This window comes from Notechis scutatus, chromosome Z (assembly GCF_049901735.1).
Source record: "Notechis scutatus isolate UNSWTSFEM ecotype Mainland chromosome Z, rNotScu1.2, whole genome shotgun sequence".
Lineage (NCBI taxonomy): Eukaryota > Metazoa > Chordata > Lepidosauria > Squamata > Elapidae > Notechis > Notechis scutatus.
In genome coordinates, this window is record NC_142025.1 from 42,845,295 (window position 1) to 42,864,810 (window position 19,516).

General features: G+C 34.1%; 1 protein-coding gene across 4 annotated transcripts in view; it reads left to right on the forward strand.

Moving 5' to 3' along the window:
• The window catches only part of SLC25A13 (solute carrier family 25 member 13), a 160,020-nt gene that overhangs the window by 100,188 nt on the left and 40,316 nt on the right, over positions 1 to 19,516 (forward strand). For all 4 annotated transcript variants that reach the window (XM_087945407.1, XM_087945406.1, XM_087945408.1 and 1 more), the window contains 6 exons: positions 669 to 815; positions 6,933 to 7,071; positions 7,953 to 8,046; positions 8,192 to 8,276; positions 13,083 to 13,167; positions 17,753 to 17,911. In XM_087945407.1, coding sequence (XP_087801533.1) covers positions 669 to 815; positions 6,933 to 7,071; positions 7,953 to 8,046; positions 8,192 to 8,276; positions 13,083 to 13,167; positions 17,753 to 17,911 — 709 coding nt within the window. The remainder of the gene's footprint in view (positions 1 to 668; positions 816 to 6,932; positions 7,072 to 7,952; positions 8,047 to 8,191; positions 8,277 to 13,082; positions 13,168 to 17,752; positions 17,912 to 19,516) is intronic.

Sequence of the window (19,516 nt, forward strand, 5' to 3'; positions counted from 1 at the left end):
GATTGGCTTGTATTGACAAATAAATTGTAAGCATCATTACATGGGTATTAATAAAAAGATGTAACTTCAATTAAGTTTAGCTCTGTGATGAAAATAAAAGTACTTAACCACATCCAGATTTGAATAGAAAGGGATAAGTTAAAACATGAATGGGTGTTCCAGCTTCCTAAAGAAATTGTAATATTTCCTGGACTTGTGGAGCTGTTGTGTCTTCCTTAGAAAAAACGTATTTGGTTTAAGGGATTGAAAATAGGTGCTACTTAAATTCATGCCCACTCTGAATCACAGTTTGTATTAATCCCCTACTAAAAATACTATCTTTGTAAGTGTTAATAAACTTTGAACAACTTCCTGCTATGAGGCAGATTGAATATCTACAGCATGGATCAGATTTTCAAGCTGTTCTCAGAATTAAACACAACATATAGATGATAAAGGAATAAATGTCTTCTAAAGAACAATTGTAAAATCCTAAGAGCTAAAGCTGAAATAATCAATGTTGCAAGTTATTTAGGAGATGTAGCTTATTCAGCAATAGATGAAAGGAAGTTTTTGACTATTGATGAATTATGTTCTGTTTTTTTGTGAAATCCTTTATTAAAATAAATTGAAAAGGCAGAAAATAACAGAGATAGAGATGAGATTTAACTATTTTTTATGTTTTATAGGAAATACAGTTGGAACATGCAAAGCAAGCATTTGTGCAACGAGACAATTCTCAAGCTGGAAGAGTCACAGCCATTGACTTCAGGGATATTATGGTCACTATCCGACCTCATATGTTAACACCTTTTGTTGAAGAATGTCTAGTAGCTGTAAGTTATCTGCTGTTTAGTATATATGGATGACACCTTGGGTTTTTTTTGGTCATCCCTATTGAGACAAATATATGGAAAAAGAAACAGAGTGAATATCTATTTCAAAGTTAATTTTCTCTTTCTTTAATTTTTGCAAGTATTCATAATCCAGACTTTGAATGCAATAGAAATTTATATATGATAAATCTATTTAGGTAGTTATGTTAGGTTTTCTTTCCCATAAGACTGTGGTGTTTTTCTTTAGGTCCAGAATTTTGGCCAGCATACTTGAGCTGTATCAGACGACCTCTAGAACCATCAGGGTAAAATTATTGTGCTGTCTCAACAAATGAATTTCATTCATTCCCCTGTTGGGACACATATGCATGCAAGTTAGTTTCTCTAAGACTTAACTTTTTGCTTACTCACAGATTGGCAATTAATGCAGCACCAGGAACCAATTTGAAAAATGGATGGCAAGCTGGAAGTTCCCACATGTTTTGCATGTTTTGATATATTTTACTTTTTAAATTGCACTGTGTGAAACTTTGCATAATGTTTTACATGTGATATAATATGATAGATATTAACATTAATAGTAATTGTAGAAGTGTAACTGATTTACATCTGATCTTAAATAGGACTGAAGAGTAATATTTCATTTTCTGGCAGTTGTTTCTGCTTATTGTTAAAAAACAACAACTTTCATTTACATTTTGCAACCTACTAGAAAAAAAGATCACTGTACCATTTAAAACTTTTACATGAAACTATTTCCATGTTATCTGTTTCCCAGACTTTTCCTAAGAGCATTATTAAAAATACACAATATTTTACTTAAAAAAAAACTGTACTCTCCTCTTAAAATCAATTGATTCTCAAAAGGAGTTATAATAGTTTGCTATAATAATACCAAATCCCCAAATTTGTACATATTCAAACCCCAATTTAGGAGTTTCTATGTAGAACCAATTCCCAAAATTTTCAGCAATAACCATGTTGAAATGAGAATCTGGGGAGCTGAAAGCCAAGTGTTGGTCAAATGGATCACTGTAGGATAGTGGTTTATAGCAATGTTTGGCAAAGAACAGAGTAGATAGCACTGCCAACAGATTAGAGCTAGGATAATATTTTGGTTTATTTTACCATTTTTTATTCTGGAAAACAGGAAGTCTATGACAGATATTCAGGTGTGCACTTCTATACTAACAGCAACTGTGTGTATATGTGTTATTTTTTAAAAAAAAGATCTGAATAATTATCAAAATCAAATAACATTTGTATCATATTTGGGTAAAATGACCATTAGAAAGAATGGACTTACTTAATGACCCCATGCCTTGCTTAACAACTGTGTGATTTCTTCAATGACTGAAATACTGATTCACTTTGTGACTATTGTAAAAATGATCATAAAATAGCATCAGGTCACATGGTAACTTTTATGATCATAAAATAGCATCAGGTCAAATGGTAACTTAACACTACAATGATTTACAAACAAAATTCTGGAGTAACTTATAGTTCTTAAGCAAACACTACCTATATAAAATCCAGGCATTTTTATTTAGAAGTGTGGATTTCAACCTCCAGGATTTCAATAATACCACTCTGACAATTCTGGGAACTGAAGTTCATATATCATATATATAGAGCCTCGGTGGTGCAGTGGTTAGAGTGCAGTACTGCAAGCTACTTCTACTGCAATTTGGCAGATTGAATCCCACCAGGGTCAAGGTTGACTCAGCCTCCCATCCTTCCAAAGTGGGTAAAATGAGGACCCAAATTGTTAGGGGCAATAGGCTGACTCTGTAAACCGCTTAAAGAGGGCTGTAAAACACTATAAAGCGGTATATAAGTCTAAGTGCTATTGCTATATATCAGGAAGACACCTTTGTTAGAATAACTGTTTCTCCCTTTTATATGATTCAAAGTCCATTCTTTGAACATCAGGCTGTAGTTTTTTGAGAAAACTAAGATATGTCCTTCAGCTTGACAGTTTACCTTCATTTTTAGATCTTTCATAAGTTAAAAGGTCAAATGATCTAAATGGGAACTAGTGCTTATGATTCTGGGAGTTCTAGATTGCATAACTGGATTTTGTAAATGCAACTCTCTTTCATTGTGCTTTTTATTTGTAGGTGCAAAATGGCTGTGGAATACTTCTTTTATTGCCAGTTTCTTTGAAGGAGTTAATAGCACCTTTCCCAACTACAAATTTTTATAAAAGTCATAAGCTTTAAGTAAAATATATTATTTGGAAAAAATTCCATCATATCCTTTTTGCTCCTCAAGACTAACATGTCTCCTATAATGCCAATTTACCTAATTTACCTAATTAGGTAAATTGCCAATTTACCTAATTTACCTTAGCTTTTCAATTCACATTTTCATTGGCCATGCTGTCTAAAAAAGATATAGATTACAATATATATATAACATTACATTAGGAAAATTTGATTTATAATTAATTGTTTTTTCTATTAATTTTAAGGCAAACTCGCTCATTCTTTCTTTAAACATTCTGTCACTTAGAATTCTGAGCATACATAGCATTTCACACTTAATACTATTACAGACTTTGGTGTTTCTGTTCCTTTTAAAGATTATTAAATTTAGCCATTCTATAGAATGTTGTATGTTTCTGAAAAATTATGTCCATACCAACTTACCCAATAAGGCACACACTCTGGTAAGATTGGAAAGCAAAAAGTGGAATACTGAAACAACCTTATCATTTATGATAGAGTGATTAATTATATCCTGGTAGGAACACATCAATCAGAATACAGATTGAGATGCAGAAATTGCAGAACAGGATGGGGAAAATGTTCCCAAAAAGCTTTTATAAGATTGTGACAAAGTCCCTAATTCAAAATTCTTTGAAAAAATTTAGCGTCACAAGAATGAACCTATGTAGACTTAAGAATTATGTACATTCATTAGCAATATACTTCAATACCTTTGAACATAAAAAGGTTTATTTTCTTTTAAAAATAAGGCAGTGCTTACCAAGGAACTTATTATAAACCTATTTATCATAGATTTTTAAAGGTAAAATATATCATCAGCTTCACATTTAGTTTCTTTGGGCTACAGTAGTAACATAGCAACCATCTTCTAATGCATCTATATTATATTTCTGTTCTTCCTTTGATTTTTTTTTGAGGGGGGAGTAAGGAACAAAATTGTTCTGTTAATAGTGTCTTTTAGTCAGAACCTAAAATAGCAATATCCCAGTATAAGTTGAATTTTTATACACACACAGACATACACACACACACACACACTGTATATTGGTATATAAATTATATATGTATAATAGTATAAAAATAAGACTTCTTAAATTAAACTAAGAAAACATAATGACAAAGACAAACCCCCCACCAAATTTAAAAAGGAAAATTAAAAATGAAACAAAATCAAAATTTAAAAATCATTGGAACTATTTTCTTTCTGTAAGATTAAGGAAAAATGTAGTTAATTTAATATACACGTTTTAATCGTAGTATTTCTGTAAACAAGGCTAATGTGTTAGGAAACTTTCATTATAATAGTTAAGAAATAAATGACCAAATTTAATTAAACCTGCCCTTAGTCATAAAGTTATTTACTATTCTGTAAAGATTTTACTTTACTATTCTGTAAAAATTTCCACTTATCAAAGCAAAAAATTTCAATACTTTGTCGTATGAAAAATATAAGTCAAAAAATAAGAGATGGTACAAGGATGAAAAAATATGTGACTGGATTTATTGTCAAAAGTTATTTTGTGATCTTTCTAGTTTTCTCAAATACTTTTGTCCAAAAGTAATGACTGCTTGGGCATTTCCACCAAACCTATACTGATAGTTTTCTTCCTGTACAATTCCCACAACTAAGTTGAGAAAGGTTACAATTTATATATTTTTAGCAGAGAATAGTACCAACTATGAATTAACTTCATGGTCGGTTTTTGAAGATGAATTCTATATACAAAGAGTTGAGATTTTTTAATTCAAAAATTATTTAGGCTTTCAAAATCTGAGTTGATATTAAACATAATAATATCTTTAATAAATTATATAAAAGAGGTTATCTTGATATATTGGATACACATTGGATACATATGGCAGAAATATTATGTAACTAGTTGGAATTTGGATTCCTAGCTTAGTAGTTGAGCATTTGATTTAAATATAATTAATGAATATAAATTACCATAGAAACATCTGCTATGTTTTATGGTTAAGAAATTAAAGGAGAAAGTTCTGGAGCCCAGGACTTATGATTGAATGAATGTTATTTCATTAAGACACTTTGAAGACACTATATAATGTAGTTAAATGCAAACATTCAGCCAAATGGTCATTTCATAGTCCTTAAGTGGTATGATAGTCAAACAAGTATTTAGAGAATCTTATTTCAATTCTATGGCATATCTAATTAAAACAGTCTTGGTGTTAAAAACTGCTGATTCTCAAGGAAGGAACATAAAGTTACATATACTTATTAATCAGTATTTACCACTGAAGCCAAGCATAGGCTAAATGACCAATAATTTTAGTGTATATTGATAAATTTTATTTAAATTTATACCTTTGATTTTTGCTGTTTATTTATACAAGATATACATGGTCCAGTGGATCTAATGCTTTTGATTTATATATCGTGTCCATAGAAATGCATTTTAAGTTTCAACAAAAATAGATTTGGACAGGATTCACATTTGTTGGCCCATATGTGGCAGGAAAGTCATCTAACTGGAATTCGGTCCTCTGACTTAAAGAAGTTTTCATAGCCCTGTTCAACCTGATTCCTTTTGTTCAAGGTCCATAGCTTAGTAGTTGAGTATTTGATTTGAAGGCATGAGAGTTCAAGTTTCAATCCTTGTGGTTCCAGTTTAAGGAATTCAGGTAACAGTGTAAAGAAAGAGCTTTCTTGAGACTTTGAAGAAGCAGTAATTGAAAACTTGCTGGATATGCCTATGGCCTGATTAATTGTAAAGTACATTCATGTTGGAAATTGTATATATGTTTCAGGGATGGGGAATAAAAAGAGAACTTTGCCACCCCAGAAAATGCATACATTTTTGCAATATTCCATATGTAATACAGCTTGCAATCTCTTTATATCTGAGGATATTTATTTTATAAAAATTCAATTTAGCAAGCATTTCTTTTTGTATTATATAATTCTGAAGCTGCTGATCAGTGCTATATCTCATAGAAAGAGGATGATATTTGCTGGGCCACAGTTTTACATTTTGAGAAGCATGACATTTATATTTATGTTGTATGCAAGACTTTTCATTAATGTGAATTTTTCAAAAATTATTACTGATAGACAAATTGCCTCATTTTATTCTGGAATTACCATACCTTGTTTAAAAAGTTAACTCAGTTTATGACAAAAACATAACTGTTCTGTATTTTGGGAAAAGCAACATATGACGCCTTACCTTTCAGAATTATTCAGTTGGGGATGTCTGATAGATACTGAAAATATATTCAAGTTGCAAGGAAGCCTAATGTTTTATTAAAGTGGGATCTTTAAAACATGTATTTTAAAGATATGATTTCTTTTAAATCAATGACTCAGTTGTAAAAGCAAAGCTTGAAAAATCTTAAGAAATGTTTCATTATTGTTTATATGTTACATGATATTCTCTGTACTTAAATATTAAGACAATGACATTCCCCCTTTATCTTTTTTATCATATCATTTTATTTTTATAGTTCCCCCAATTATGTACTCTAATAAATGTACATTTATTTGCATTTTTAAACTGTTAATATTTTCTCATTAAAGGAAATAAAGCACACTATAATATTTTTTGACTGCAACAGAATTGAAACTTGAACTCTGTAAATTATCACTGGCTATGTTATAATTCTGCATATGTATTTGTTTAGGTTTCACTGGAACAGGGGGGAAAGTTTGTATGCTGGTCATGATTAACTTCAGTAACCTAAGAATCTATTATGGTCTTTTTTAAATTTTGTATTTTAAAAATCCTTTGCTACTTCCATTGGTGTCTTCCACAAGCCCTCCCCCGTACTTGAAATATATTCAAATTATATGATTGAAATAAAAACTTCAATCTAATATCTTCTTTTTCTCTTCCTGCTTTTCTCATTACTCGCTCTGTTCTAGGCTGCTGGAGGTACTACTTCTCATCAAGTCAGTTTTTCCTATTTTAATGGATTTAATAGCCTTCTTAATAATATGGAACTTATTAGAAAAATCTATAGTACTTTGGCTGGACATAGAAAAAAAGTGGAAGTTACCAAAGGTTAGTTGCAATTCAATAATGAATTTTTAAGGGGGGAGGAGATGTTCCATTTTCCTCATCTTTTCAAGATGTCAGTGGGATAGGTAAACATTGATAAACATTTCCTCATCTGATATTCCATGATAAATAATATAAAAATATTTTCTGAACGTAAAAATAATTCCATGTGACTATTATTTGTGTGCTTTCCTTTTTCTAGTTGCACTCATCTGTTACAATTAACTGGTAAATCTACTTTGACTTAACTTTTTATTTTTAAAGATCATAGTTCTTAAATAGGGCTGCACAACGAGTGAACAGTGAATGCAAATATGTTTTTCAAGTATAAAAACTTCCTGGGGTTGATGCCAAATTGGCAGCCTATTAAAGTGACCTTCAAGGATTGTTAAAGAATTCCATAAAGTTGTACTGGCATTGCAGTAAGCTGATCTACAAGCCTGGAACAAGATGTTATCAGCTCTGTCTAACCGCTTTTATAGAGAACTCCCTCTGTAGTGCCAAACCTCCATTAATATAACCTACTGGGACGCACATGGAAGCAACGTTCCACATATCTGTCTCTTTCTCTTCTCTCTCTCTCTCTTTTTCCATTCTGGCCCACAACTGATTGATACCGTATGTCAAATATCCTAAATCCTGCTGTTAGCACTAAGCTGTAAAGGCAGACTGTTTTTCTTTTTTGCACGATGGATAGAGTATTTAAACATACATTTACACAGTGGCAGGCACACCATTTGTGGTATTTCCCTCCCCTTCTTTTATAGCATATTGGTTTCATGCTAAATGTTGGTGATTCTTGGGACCTTTGTGGATTGGTCTCCTTGTTGTTTGATTAGTTTTCCCTTCTATATTCCACACCCCAACCCCTTCTTCTGTTGCAGAGGAGTTTGTTCTGGCAGCTCAGAAATTTGGCCAGGTTACACCCATGGAAGTTGACATCTTGTTCCAGTTAGCAGATTTATATGAGCCACGGGGGTAAGTTGAAATTACCCTTTTCTTTGCTGTGGAAGAAAAATATGAAACGGTATGGTTGAACAAAATACCGCCCACTATTGCAGGTATTTTATTTTTTGATAATAGTTGATACAAAATTAATTTTTTTGATTGCTTGTTTTTCCAGACGTATGACAATGGCTGATATTGAAAGAATTGCACCTTTGGAAGAAGGAACTTTACCCTACAATCTTGTTGAGGCTCAGAGACAGGTAACACAAGATGCAAAAGGATGATGCAGATATTATTTTTACCTTGTGCAGTCCTTTCTTATGTAAAGTTCAGACTCTGTTGTAGTGTAACTATACCTATTGTTTTTGTGGATTATATAAAACTGAGTAGTTCTATTTCATTGAAATAGTATCACTCAACCATGAAACAAATTTATAGGTAAATTTATGTACGATTTTGGCATTTTGTATACTCCCTCAAAACTAGTTTACAATAATTTAAGATCATATGATTTTTTTCTGAAATCTTAATTTGTATTTTTATAGAGATGATATGATGCAAAAGACAATGAAAATGTCTTTGCCAACTTCTAAATTTTTATATTGGTCTGCTATATATATTGAAAACTGACACAGACCTGGGTGTAGTTCTGTTTTTCTAAAGCTATCACTTAAGTCAAACCAAATTCTGTATGTTGAGAGCTTGGAAGGTTCCCCCACCCTCCCTGCTCTGAGTCTGAGCACAGACGCCAGTTTGACCACAATGAGTTGATATAGGCTACATTTTTGGGTGTAATAGGCCTTGAGCCAGGCCCTCCTTACTTGGCTGCCTCCTCCCTCCCAAAATCACCCTACAACAACAGTATATTTTTAGCTTTGCTTCAGAAGTGAGTATGATAGGAGAATGGTTTTTTACAATTTACTCAGAAAACCTGTATGAAAGATTACCCAAAGATTAAAGACTAGAGATATTAAATGGAGCCCATATTGAAAACTGCTATAGATATCACTAGGGTTGGACAGAATTCAGTAGCTGGGAATTGTGAAAGGCAAAAGAAGTTTGGGACCAGTGGGACAAATATTGAATTTGAGGGCACAGTCTTTGGTATTTCCACTTAAAAGCCATGATGTACAATACAAGGAGTTTCCTGATAAATTGAAATTCAAAAGGAACATGTATGGGGTATAGAAGGAACATATTAACTAAAAAAAGTGCCAAAACAAAGTAATACTAGCCTGGATTGATATGTATTTTAATGCTCCCTTGGGGTAAATACAGAATCTTCAAAATCATATTAGGAATTTTTCTCATTTCTAATTTAAGGAAAGTTTTTGTCTACCTGGGCTCAGTTGTGGGCTTTGTGACAATTTTTATTGACTTGCCTTCTACCATCTTTTCCATTTTTTCAGCCCCTCTGTAAGCTATAATAAGAAATAATTAAATGTAAAGATTCACAATGAATTAAATGCTAAAAATAATTTTAGAATGTACCTTTGTCAATAATAGAAGCAATAATGGATTGGGAGCAAGGGAGTATCTAAAAGTTACTGCAAAATATCCCATGACATCCTGTTGACAAAATGGTAGCATATTGGTTGGATACTCCTATATTAGCTGGTTCAACAATGTTGAAGTTACTGTCCTCAAAATATTTCATTTTTTGTCTCATCATCATTAGTAGAAAATATAAGGATTCCTTACTGAGTCTTGTGCTATTTCCTAAACTTGAGAATGATATAAAGCAAGGAGAAATGGTAATAGATAATAATAGAATCAATATTCTAAAGAATTGTAATAGGGGCAGAAATGACATTCAATGGAGATACAGGTAAACTTCTGCATTTAGATGCCAAGAATGCAAGTTTACTGCAAGAGAATTGGTCTGAGTAGATCACATGATGACTGTGAGCCAAAGGTGAGATGTGGCTGATATAAAAAAATAAGACAAATTAAGCTGCACTATCAATCCTTCAGCGTCCATTTTTCAAAAAATAATAGCACCAGCCTAATCAGTATTAGTTATAAGGGTAAAAATAAGGGTTTCCCCTATCCAGTCTTGTCTGGTTCTAGGGTTATACACAAATATATCAGAAAGCTAAAGAAGAATTACGAGGATGATAAGAAAACTGAAAACTACCAACCAATCAGCCAACTAATTAAAAACATATAACACGGAGAGGAGAGAATTAAGGGGAGCCTGAGAACTTGGTAGATTCCCATATGATGGGCATATTTAAAGGGAGGTCTGGCAGCCACGTTTGGGGATTGTACTATGAGAAAAATGAGACATATCATCTCCAAGGTATATTCTAGTCCCTAATTCCATGATTTCCAAAGTATTTTGTAAATGTCCAACTCTATAAATATTCTATTCATGAAAGGTTGTAGATCCAATATTTCTTTCTTGTGACATCAAAATTTTCTATGTATGTTACTAATCCTTGAAGCTGGCACTGTGAGGCCTCCTGAATAGAGAATTTTGTGTGTGTGTGTGTGTGAGAGAGAGAGAGAGATCAACTTAGATTCAAAATAACAACAAAAAATGCATTACAAACTACATAGCATAAGCTACAAATGGAATGTTCCTATAATCTGGGAAAACGTTCTAAGCCTAACAAAGGCTTTACATACTCAGGGGGATTTTTCATCGTCTTCCCCAGCCATACCTCCTGGGAAGCTTTATATGTGAAAATAGGTAAGAAATTTATATGATTTCAACTTATTTGAACTTCCCAAACCTATACAGATCCTAGAACCAAACCACAACATCATACTTTGATAGTTATACTTTTTCTGAATATTGCAATGCATTTTTCTAAAACTAAAAATACATAGGTGATGTAAGGATAAGATAACAGATAACAGATAATCAGAGTTGGAAGGGACCTTGTAGGTCATCTGGTCCAACCCCCTACCCAAGCGGGAGACCCTACACCATTTCTGACAAATGGCAGTCCAATCTCTTCTTGAAAATCTCAAGTAATGGCGCTCCCACAACTTCCGAGGGCAAGCTGTTCCATTGGTTGATTGTTCTCACCGTTGATTGTTCTCACTGTTCTCCTTATTTCCAGGTTAAATATCTCCTTGCTTAGTTTCCATCCATTATTCCTTGTCTGGCCTACAGGTGCTTTAGAAAATAGCTTGACCCTTTCCTCTCTGTGGCAGCCCCTCAGATATTGGAAGACTGCTATCATGTCTCCCATGGTCCTTCTCTTTACTAGACTAGACAAGGCCAGTTCCTGTAACTGTTCTTCATATGTTTTAGTCTCCAGTCCCCTAATCATCCTGGTTGCTCTTCTCTGTACTCTTTCTAGAGTACAGAGAAGGCATTTTATCGGGAAAAATTAAAAATTATATGCAAAAAATGGGTATGCTGAGAAATCTGCACGCAAGATTAAGCATATGTCAGAAAGTACACATGAAAATGCATACTGAAAATTTGTACGTAGAAAATAGTAACATAGATGTTGCAGAAAATTTGATGAATATGTTGGAAAAATATGACCCTGAATAAAATAGAGTTTGACAGATATGCCAATTTTGCATGGTTTCTCCACACAAAGTTAGAAATAATGCCCATCTGGAACTTAGAAACCACTCTTAGTCAATGAAGACAGGGCAAGATAGATGAAGCAAGTGTAAAACAACTTCCTTTTGCCTGACTGTGAAAATTAAATGTCAGAATTTTATGCAACAAAAACAAACTTTAAAAAAATAACACATGTAATATTCTGGATCTAATTGGAATTTCACTGATATGGATTTCAACTAATATGTTTATAAATCTTTAAAAAGCATTTTAATAGTGTAAGTCAAATTACTTTATTAATTTCACCAATTTTAAAGCAGTTTTTATTGGTTACAGGCAAATTCTAATGTTAAAGTCTTGTTTCTGATTAAGATTAAATAACTGGCCAACCTGTAATAAACTGAACAATAAACTAAGATTTCTTGAGATGGCTCAACTGTTGAGGTGGACATTTTTATCCTTCTTGTTGTCTAGGATTGCTATCTTTGATTTGTAGGCTATTCATTAATATGAATTTTTATATTTGCAGTTTTTTATATTGTTATTTTTATCTTATTGTTGTGGACTGCCACTTTCAATAAGATGGGTGGCTATATAAATAAATAATAAATATATGATTAGTTTAATTTAAGAAATTGCATTAAATTTCTTTTGTGAAATTGTTGTCCTGAAGACAGGACAAGAAGCAATGGATGAAAACTATTCAAGCACAGAAGCAACCTAGAACTAAGGTTTTCTGACAGTTAGAATAATTAATCAGTAGAATAACTTGCCTTTAGAAGTTATGGATGCTCCAAAACTGGAAGTTTTTAAGAAGAGTTTGGACAACTATTTGTCTGACATGGTATAGGGTTTCCTGCCTGAGCAGGGGGTTGGACTAGAAGATCTCCAAGGTCCCTTACAACTCTTTTAAACTACCTCGTTCCTCCTACCTTTTCATAGCACTGTTCCCTTAAGTTCCTTGCAGATTTTAAAACTCTTTCCCCATACATTCCCAGAGCTGCACAAACCAAATAATGAAAATTAGTGGAGGAAAATCATTTATTTCCAATCATGCCCCAAGTTTTGACTTATTTTTATGGAAAAAACTTTTCAAGCAAATCAGATATATAGTAAATGGAATACAGAGATAATGGACATGTTGGATTTTCTTTTAGGTGCAAATAGCCCCAAACTTGAAAGAGTTTGTCTGTAAAATTAGCAATAATTATGGGGACAAGGCCACTTTGGCTTCAGTTGAACAATGCTTACTTTTTACACCAAATGAAATAAACATAAATTGCGTTAGCACCTCAAGCCAGCTTGATAGTCCATGTTGTAGCCACCTTACTGAACCTCAGCATGTCTCAATGGTTCAAGAATGGTACATTTTAGGATGAAATGTTTGTCTTTGTATCTTTTTTGCTGTTAAAATATTGCTTATATATTCTATATTAATCTGACTTTTCTCCTTCTTCTCCTTCTATTCCTTCTCCTCTTCCTCCTCCTCTTCCCTTTCACTAACCCAAATCTTTTCTCTAAATTTGAAATCTTGCAGCAAGCTCCAACTGATGTGGCTCGACCTGTTCTCATTCAGATAGCAGAATCTGCATACAGATTTGCCCTTGGTTCAGTTGCTGGAGGTTAGTGAACTAATGAATGAATGACAGAAATATTAGCTTGACTCCCCCCCCCCCCGTTGCAGCTTTCGACCTTCATTATCCTTTTTTTTTTTTTTTTAACACAAAGCTTTTCATCTTATTGTCATTGCATCAGAAATAATTTGACCTTAGCTATTTGGATTCTTCCCTGATTGACTGATGGATTGATTATTGATTTACTTTTTAACATTTAGCTCCTTTTCATTAAAATCCAAATGGGCCTGGGTCGGTCCACTTGTAATTGTATGCAGTATTCCTGTTCAGAATTTATTTCAGCCAAGCCTTTCCTCCCCGCACCAGAATGCTCCATTTTATTCACATAACCGTCATCAGATTCCTGTGCCCCTGAATATGCTCAGAAGGAACAGCTTGAAATATTGAGGCAACTGCGTGAATAGTGCCAATGTCCCCAACTCAGACTATGAACAAGCCAGGGCAAGTAGGTTTTTTTTCTTTTACCTGAAGGGAAAATACCATAGATTCCTATTCTTTTCTTTGGGAGTAAAAATACAAGAATAATAACAAGCTGTTCCTCTTCTGACACTCAGAATTATCTCTGTGCTATTATTCCTTTTAAAAAAAAAAGCTTATTTTATTGTTGTTATTACTATTATTTTTCTGTTTGAGTTATTTTGACTACTGGCCACTGCCTGTACAAGTCCTGGCAAGATTTTGGAAAATGGTTTGCCATTGCCTTCTTCCGAGAATTGACAGATAGGCTGGCCCAAGGTCATGCAGCTGACTTTGTGCCTATTGGGGACTAGAATTTATGGTTATTTTCAGCTTGGTTCCTTTAACCATCCTATACCAGGCTCTCTGCTTTTATTTACTGAGACTTACATACCACTTCATTCAGGAGATTATATGGATTACAGCCTGCTTAGAGTAATAAGATTAACAACCATAAAATAACAAGCAGCAAGGAACAGCAAACACTTCAGACACATTGGTTTGGCAACAGAAAAGGTGGCAGCATATTAGTTACTGACTAGTTAATATTTGGAGTATTCTTTTTTTCAGTTGGCAAAATTGATACCTTACTTTCGTGGCCTGCTTGGTGATACTGGTAGAATTGAATTTGTACATAGTGTATGCCAACTAGTATAATACTAATTATTATAATAGGTGTATATGTATATATGATAAGTGTGTCTGTTTGTGTGTGTATACATACACGTATATATATATATTGTACGTGTACAGGTAGTCCTCGACTTACAACTACAATTGAGCCCAATATTTATGTTGTTAAGCAAGACATTTGTTAAGGGAGCTTTGCCCTATTTTACTACTATTCTTGCTACAGTTTCTTAAGTGAATTGCTGCAGTCATTAAGTTAATAACACGGGTTGTTAAGTGCATCCAGCTTCCTCATTGACTTTGCTTGTCAGAAAGTCGCAAAAGGTGGATCACATAATCCCAGGACTTTGTGACTGTCACAATTATGAATCAATGGCCAAGCTTCTGAATTGTAATCATGTGACCGTGGGGATACTGCAATGATCGTAAGTTTGAAAAATAGTCATAAGTCCCTTTTTTCAGTACCATTGTAACTTTGAACAATCACTAAATGAATTGTAAGTCGAGGACTAATTGTATATGTATATGTGAAACCAACAATTAAATCAGTGAGGACTTGGTCTGATGAGGCAAAGATGAAGCTCCAGGTTTGCCTTGATTGCACTGATTGGAATGTTTTTGAAGATACCTCTGCAGACCTAGATGAGCTCACAGATACTGTAACATCATATGTTAGCTTCTGCAAAGACTTATGTGTACCAACAAGGACCCTGCAAATACATAGTGACAATAAACCTTGGTTCACAGCTACACTTAAGCAGCTATGTCATTCCAAAGAGGAAGCCTACAGAAAAGGTGATAGAGTGCTATACAATCAGGCCAGAAACATATTAAGAGAGATCAGAGCAGCAAAAAGAAGCGACTCTGAAAAGTTAAAGAATCAATTCTCAACAAATGAACCAGCAAACATGTGGAAAACTCTTAAAAGCCTCACCGGCAACAGCAAACCTCCTTCTCAGGCAGAAGGAAAGCAACAACTAGCAAATGAGCTGAATATGTTTTACTGCAGGTTTGAAAGGAAACTACAGCCATCTATCTCCACAACTTCCATCTCAAACACACCAATAACAGCCAGGCCTCCTGCAACTGACCCCAACCTTTGGGTTCACAACCTCTCATGATCACAGACAAAGAAATGTAAGATCTTTACAGACAAAAGCCAGGAAAAGCACCAATGCCAGACAAGATAACTTCTTTTTGCTTAAAAGTCTGTGCTGACCAATTGGCCCCCATCTTCACCCGAATCGTCAATAGATCACTAGAGATGTGCTATGTTCCTTCCTGCTTCAAACGCTCTACTATCATCCCAGTGCCAAAGAAACCCTCCATCAAGGAACTGAATTACTACAGACCCATTGCTCTAAGATCTGTAGTCATGAAAATCTTTGAAAGGCTTGTGCTGTCCCACCTGAAAACCATCACGGATCTGCTGTTAGATCCCATGCAGTTTGCATACCGAGCAAATAGATCGACAGATGATGCTGTTAGTATTGTTCTGCACTACATCCTACAATACCTTGAATCTCCAAATACCTACACAAGGGTCCTCTTTGTAGACTTAAGTTCAGCATTCAATACCAGACATTCTTCTAAGTAAATTAAACCAACTAGCGGTACCTGAACACACTTGCAAGTGGGTCATAAGCTTCCTAACAGACAGGAAGCAGCAGGTAAAGCTAGGCAGAATTACATCTGATACCTGTACAATTAGCACAGCCCCCCCCCCCCCAAGGCTGTGTGCTTTCTCCACTTTTCCCTATATACCAATGACTGCATCTCAAATGATCCATCTGTTAAAATACTGAAGTTTTCTGATAACACAACAGTGATTGGTCTCTTTCGAGACAGTGACGAATCTGCATACAGACATGAGGTTGTACAACTTGCCTCGTGGTATAACTGGAACAATCTGGAACTGAACACACTCAAAACCGTAGAAATGGTGGTAGACTTTAGAAGAAACCCTCCCATACTACCACCTGTTACAATACTAGACAACACAGTATCAACAGGAGAGACCTTCAAATTTCTAGGTTCTACTATATCACATGACCTAAAATGGACACCTAACATCAAAAACGTCATCAAAAAAGCACAACAAAGAACGTTCTTTCTGCGCCAACTCAAGCTCAAACTGCCCAAGGAGCTGCTGATACAGTTCTACAGAGGAATTATTGAGTCTATCATCTGCACCTCTATAACTGTCTGGTTTGGTTCTGCAACCCAACAGGACAGACACAGACTTTAGAAGATAATTAAGACTGCAGAAAAAACAATTACTACCCACCTGCCTTCAATCAAGGACCTGTATACTGCACGAGTCAAAAAGAGGGCTGTGAAAATATTTACAGACCCCTCACATCCCGGACATAAACTGTTTTAACCCCTTCCCTCAAAATGATGCTACAGAGCACTGCACACCAGAGCACCTAGATACAAGAACAGTTTTCCCCCGAAAACCATCACTCTGCTAAACAAATAATTCCCTCAACACTGTTCAACTATTTACAAAGTCTGCACTACTATAATCTTATCATCCCTTATCACCCATCCCCTCCCACTTGTGATTGTATGACTGTAACTTTGTTGCTTGTATCCTTACGATTTATATATATTGATTTATATATATTATATATTGACTGTTTCCTAGTGTGATTTGATTGCTTATTGTACCCTAATGACTATCATTAAGTGTTGTACCTCATGATTCCTGACTCTTGACGAATGTATCTTTTCTTTTATGTATACTGAGAGTACTTGCACCAAGACAAATTCCTTGTGTGTCCAATTACACTTGACCAATAAAGAATTCTACTTCTAATATATATATATATATATATATATATATATATATATATATATATATATATATATATATATATATATATATATATAATTAATATATAATATGTTATATAGTGTCATTCTTAATATATAACATCTTAGTTGTAAAGTCCTTTGTTTCATTCTTATTTTCATCTGTTCATTAAACTAAAAGTTAACAGAGAAAAAGGATATTTGGTTTGTCCTTAATTAACTTTAAAAACAGCACTTTTCTTATGACTGGTTGTTAAATGAATGATTGCTAAAACCCATGCAGTTTGGGTTCAGATCCTGGAGGGGGGGGAGGTTGTCATCAGTTTTGACTCATAACTCAAGCAAAAGAAATTGATCTTGAAATGGGAGCTTCCAGGAAAGGCAGAAGACGTTCTCCCCTACGCTTTTTGTCATTAATCCCTAACATTTTGTACAATTTTCACCTTTTTTATTCCTCTCAAATAAAAGCCAAGGGCAGAAGAATAAAATAGTTGAAATTCAGAAAAAGTATGATATTGCATAGGATGAAGAAAAATGGGGGAGGGCGTTTCAGAGCGGGGAGGATTAAATATTATGTTCTGGTTTAGTCCCTCATGCAGTTTATGAACTCTAAATAAACCTGAGGCTGTGAGGCTTAATACAGAGGCTTTCTTTCCTCCTTATTTAACAGCGGTTGGAGCCACTGCTGTGTATCCAATTGATCTGGTGAAAACACGAATGCAGAACCAGCGCTCCACTGGCTCATTTGTTGGAGAGCTAATGTACAAGAGTAGCTTTGATTGCTTCAAGAAAGTGCTACGTTATGAAGGATTCTTTGGGCTATACAGAGGTCAGTATCCAGATGTTCAAGAGGTTTGATGCCTGTTTATATTTTCTTAGTTCTGATCATCCATCCATCTTGAGTTCAAATTGGAGCTTTCGGCATTCTCTAGGTTTTCTGCTACAAAATGTGAGCTGTATTGCACTGATTGTTTCCAATTTGGATCATGTATTTTCACTGGGTCTGGGTCTGGCCCCTCACCCCAATTTCAAAACCAGCAACGAATCATCTCGCTAATATACTGTATTTTTTTCTGGACATTTCCCCCCCCCCCCCCCACACACAAAACCTAACATAAGCAAGTTTATTTATTTATTTAAAGAAAGCAATCTTGTTTAATAAAGCAAATCTTGTCATAGTTTTTATATTATGGGCTGTTCCAGAACATTTTTATGGCTTCCAAATTATAATACTGTATTTTCTCCTTTGTAGTATATGATTATAAGTATTTTTTCATTTATTAATTGTACTCTCTCCTAACAAATCTGATATGTCTCACTTAGCTAGAACAGCTACTCCTATGCAAAATGCACAATTACTTCAAAGCCTGCTGTCAGACAAATTTAAAGTCCTCTGATGTTAACTAATGGCTTCCCCTTAATATATTTCTACAATACATATAGCAATGGTGATCAAGAGGTCAACATTGTAGCTTAAGAAAAAAGATAATAAATCATCCTCAGTAATCATGAGTTGCTACATCTTTTTCTCGTAGCGAAGGACCCAAGTTTTATATATTCCTTTGCAGAAAAAAATGTTTTGATCATGCCAAAAGGTTGAAGAGACAAACTGTTGAAGAGACAAACTGCTCTTAATTTTTTTAGTGTCTTGATGACTGAGTTGCCAGCAGTTTTATTTTTGCCCACAGAACTAGATGAAGTGATGAAAGTGAAATCACAGAGACACATGGCATTTCTTGAACATTGGGAAGTATGCCACAGCTACCAATGCAGTAGCAGATTCAGTAAATGCCTTAGAAGGAGCATTTACTGTATTTTATCTCAATTCTGGAAATATAAGTATAATTGGAATTATAATTTTAAAAGAGAACAAACAGCAAGGAGGGAAAAGTTAAAATGCAAGTGAGTCTGACAATAAATATATCTAAACTTTGTCTCATAGGAATCTCAGGAAGATTCTAGCCTCAAAATGTATTGCTTATCTTTCTATCTGACTAATAAAAGACTCTTCGAGTGATTGATTTAAATAGATTAATGTTCCAGACGTAACTATTTAGCAAATAAATTCTATACTTTTTAAAATGTTGTTTTATTATTTAATAATCAAATTTATAGGGCACCTGTATAAAAAGGCAGTGTACAATAAATATCTAATAAATATGAAAACAGTCCAATAAAAGATAAATACACCTTTATTTATTAAATGTACATGCCAGCCATCTTATTGTCAAGCACTTAAGATCATAAAACCAAACATGAAAAAAATATTAAAATAAACAAAGATTAAATTTAAAGCCAGAATATAATGGGCTGGTGGGTAGGATCTTCTTCCTAGACCATTAATCAATTCCACCATGGCCAATTGGTATGGCCAGATTTTGAGATTCTTATGACAGGGTCAAGAGGATGGAGGCACATTTTCAACAAACATGAT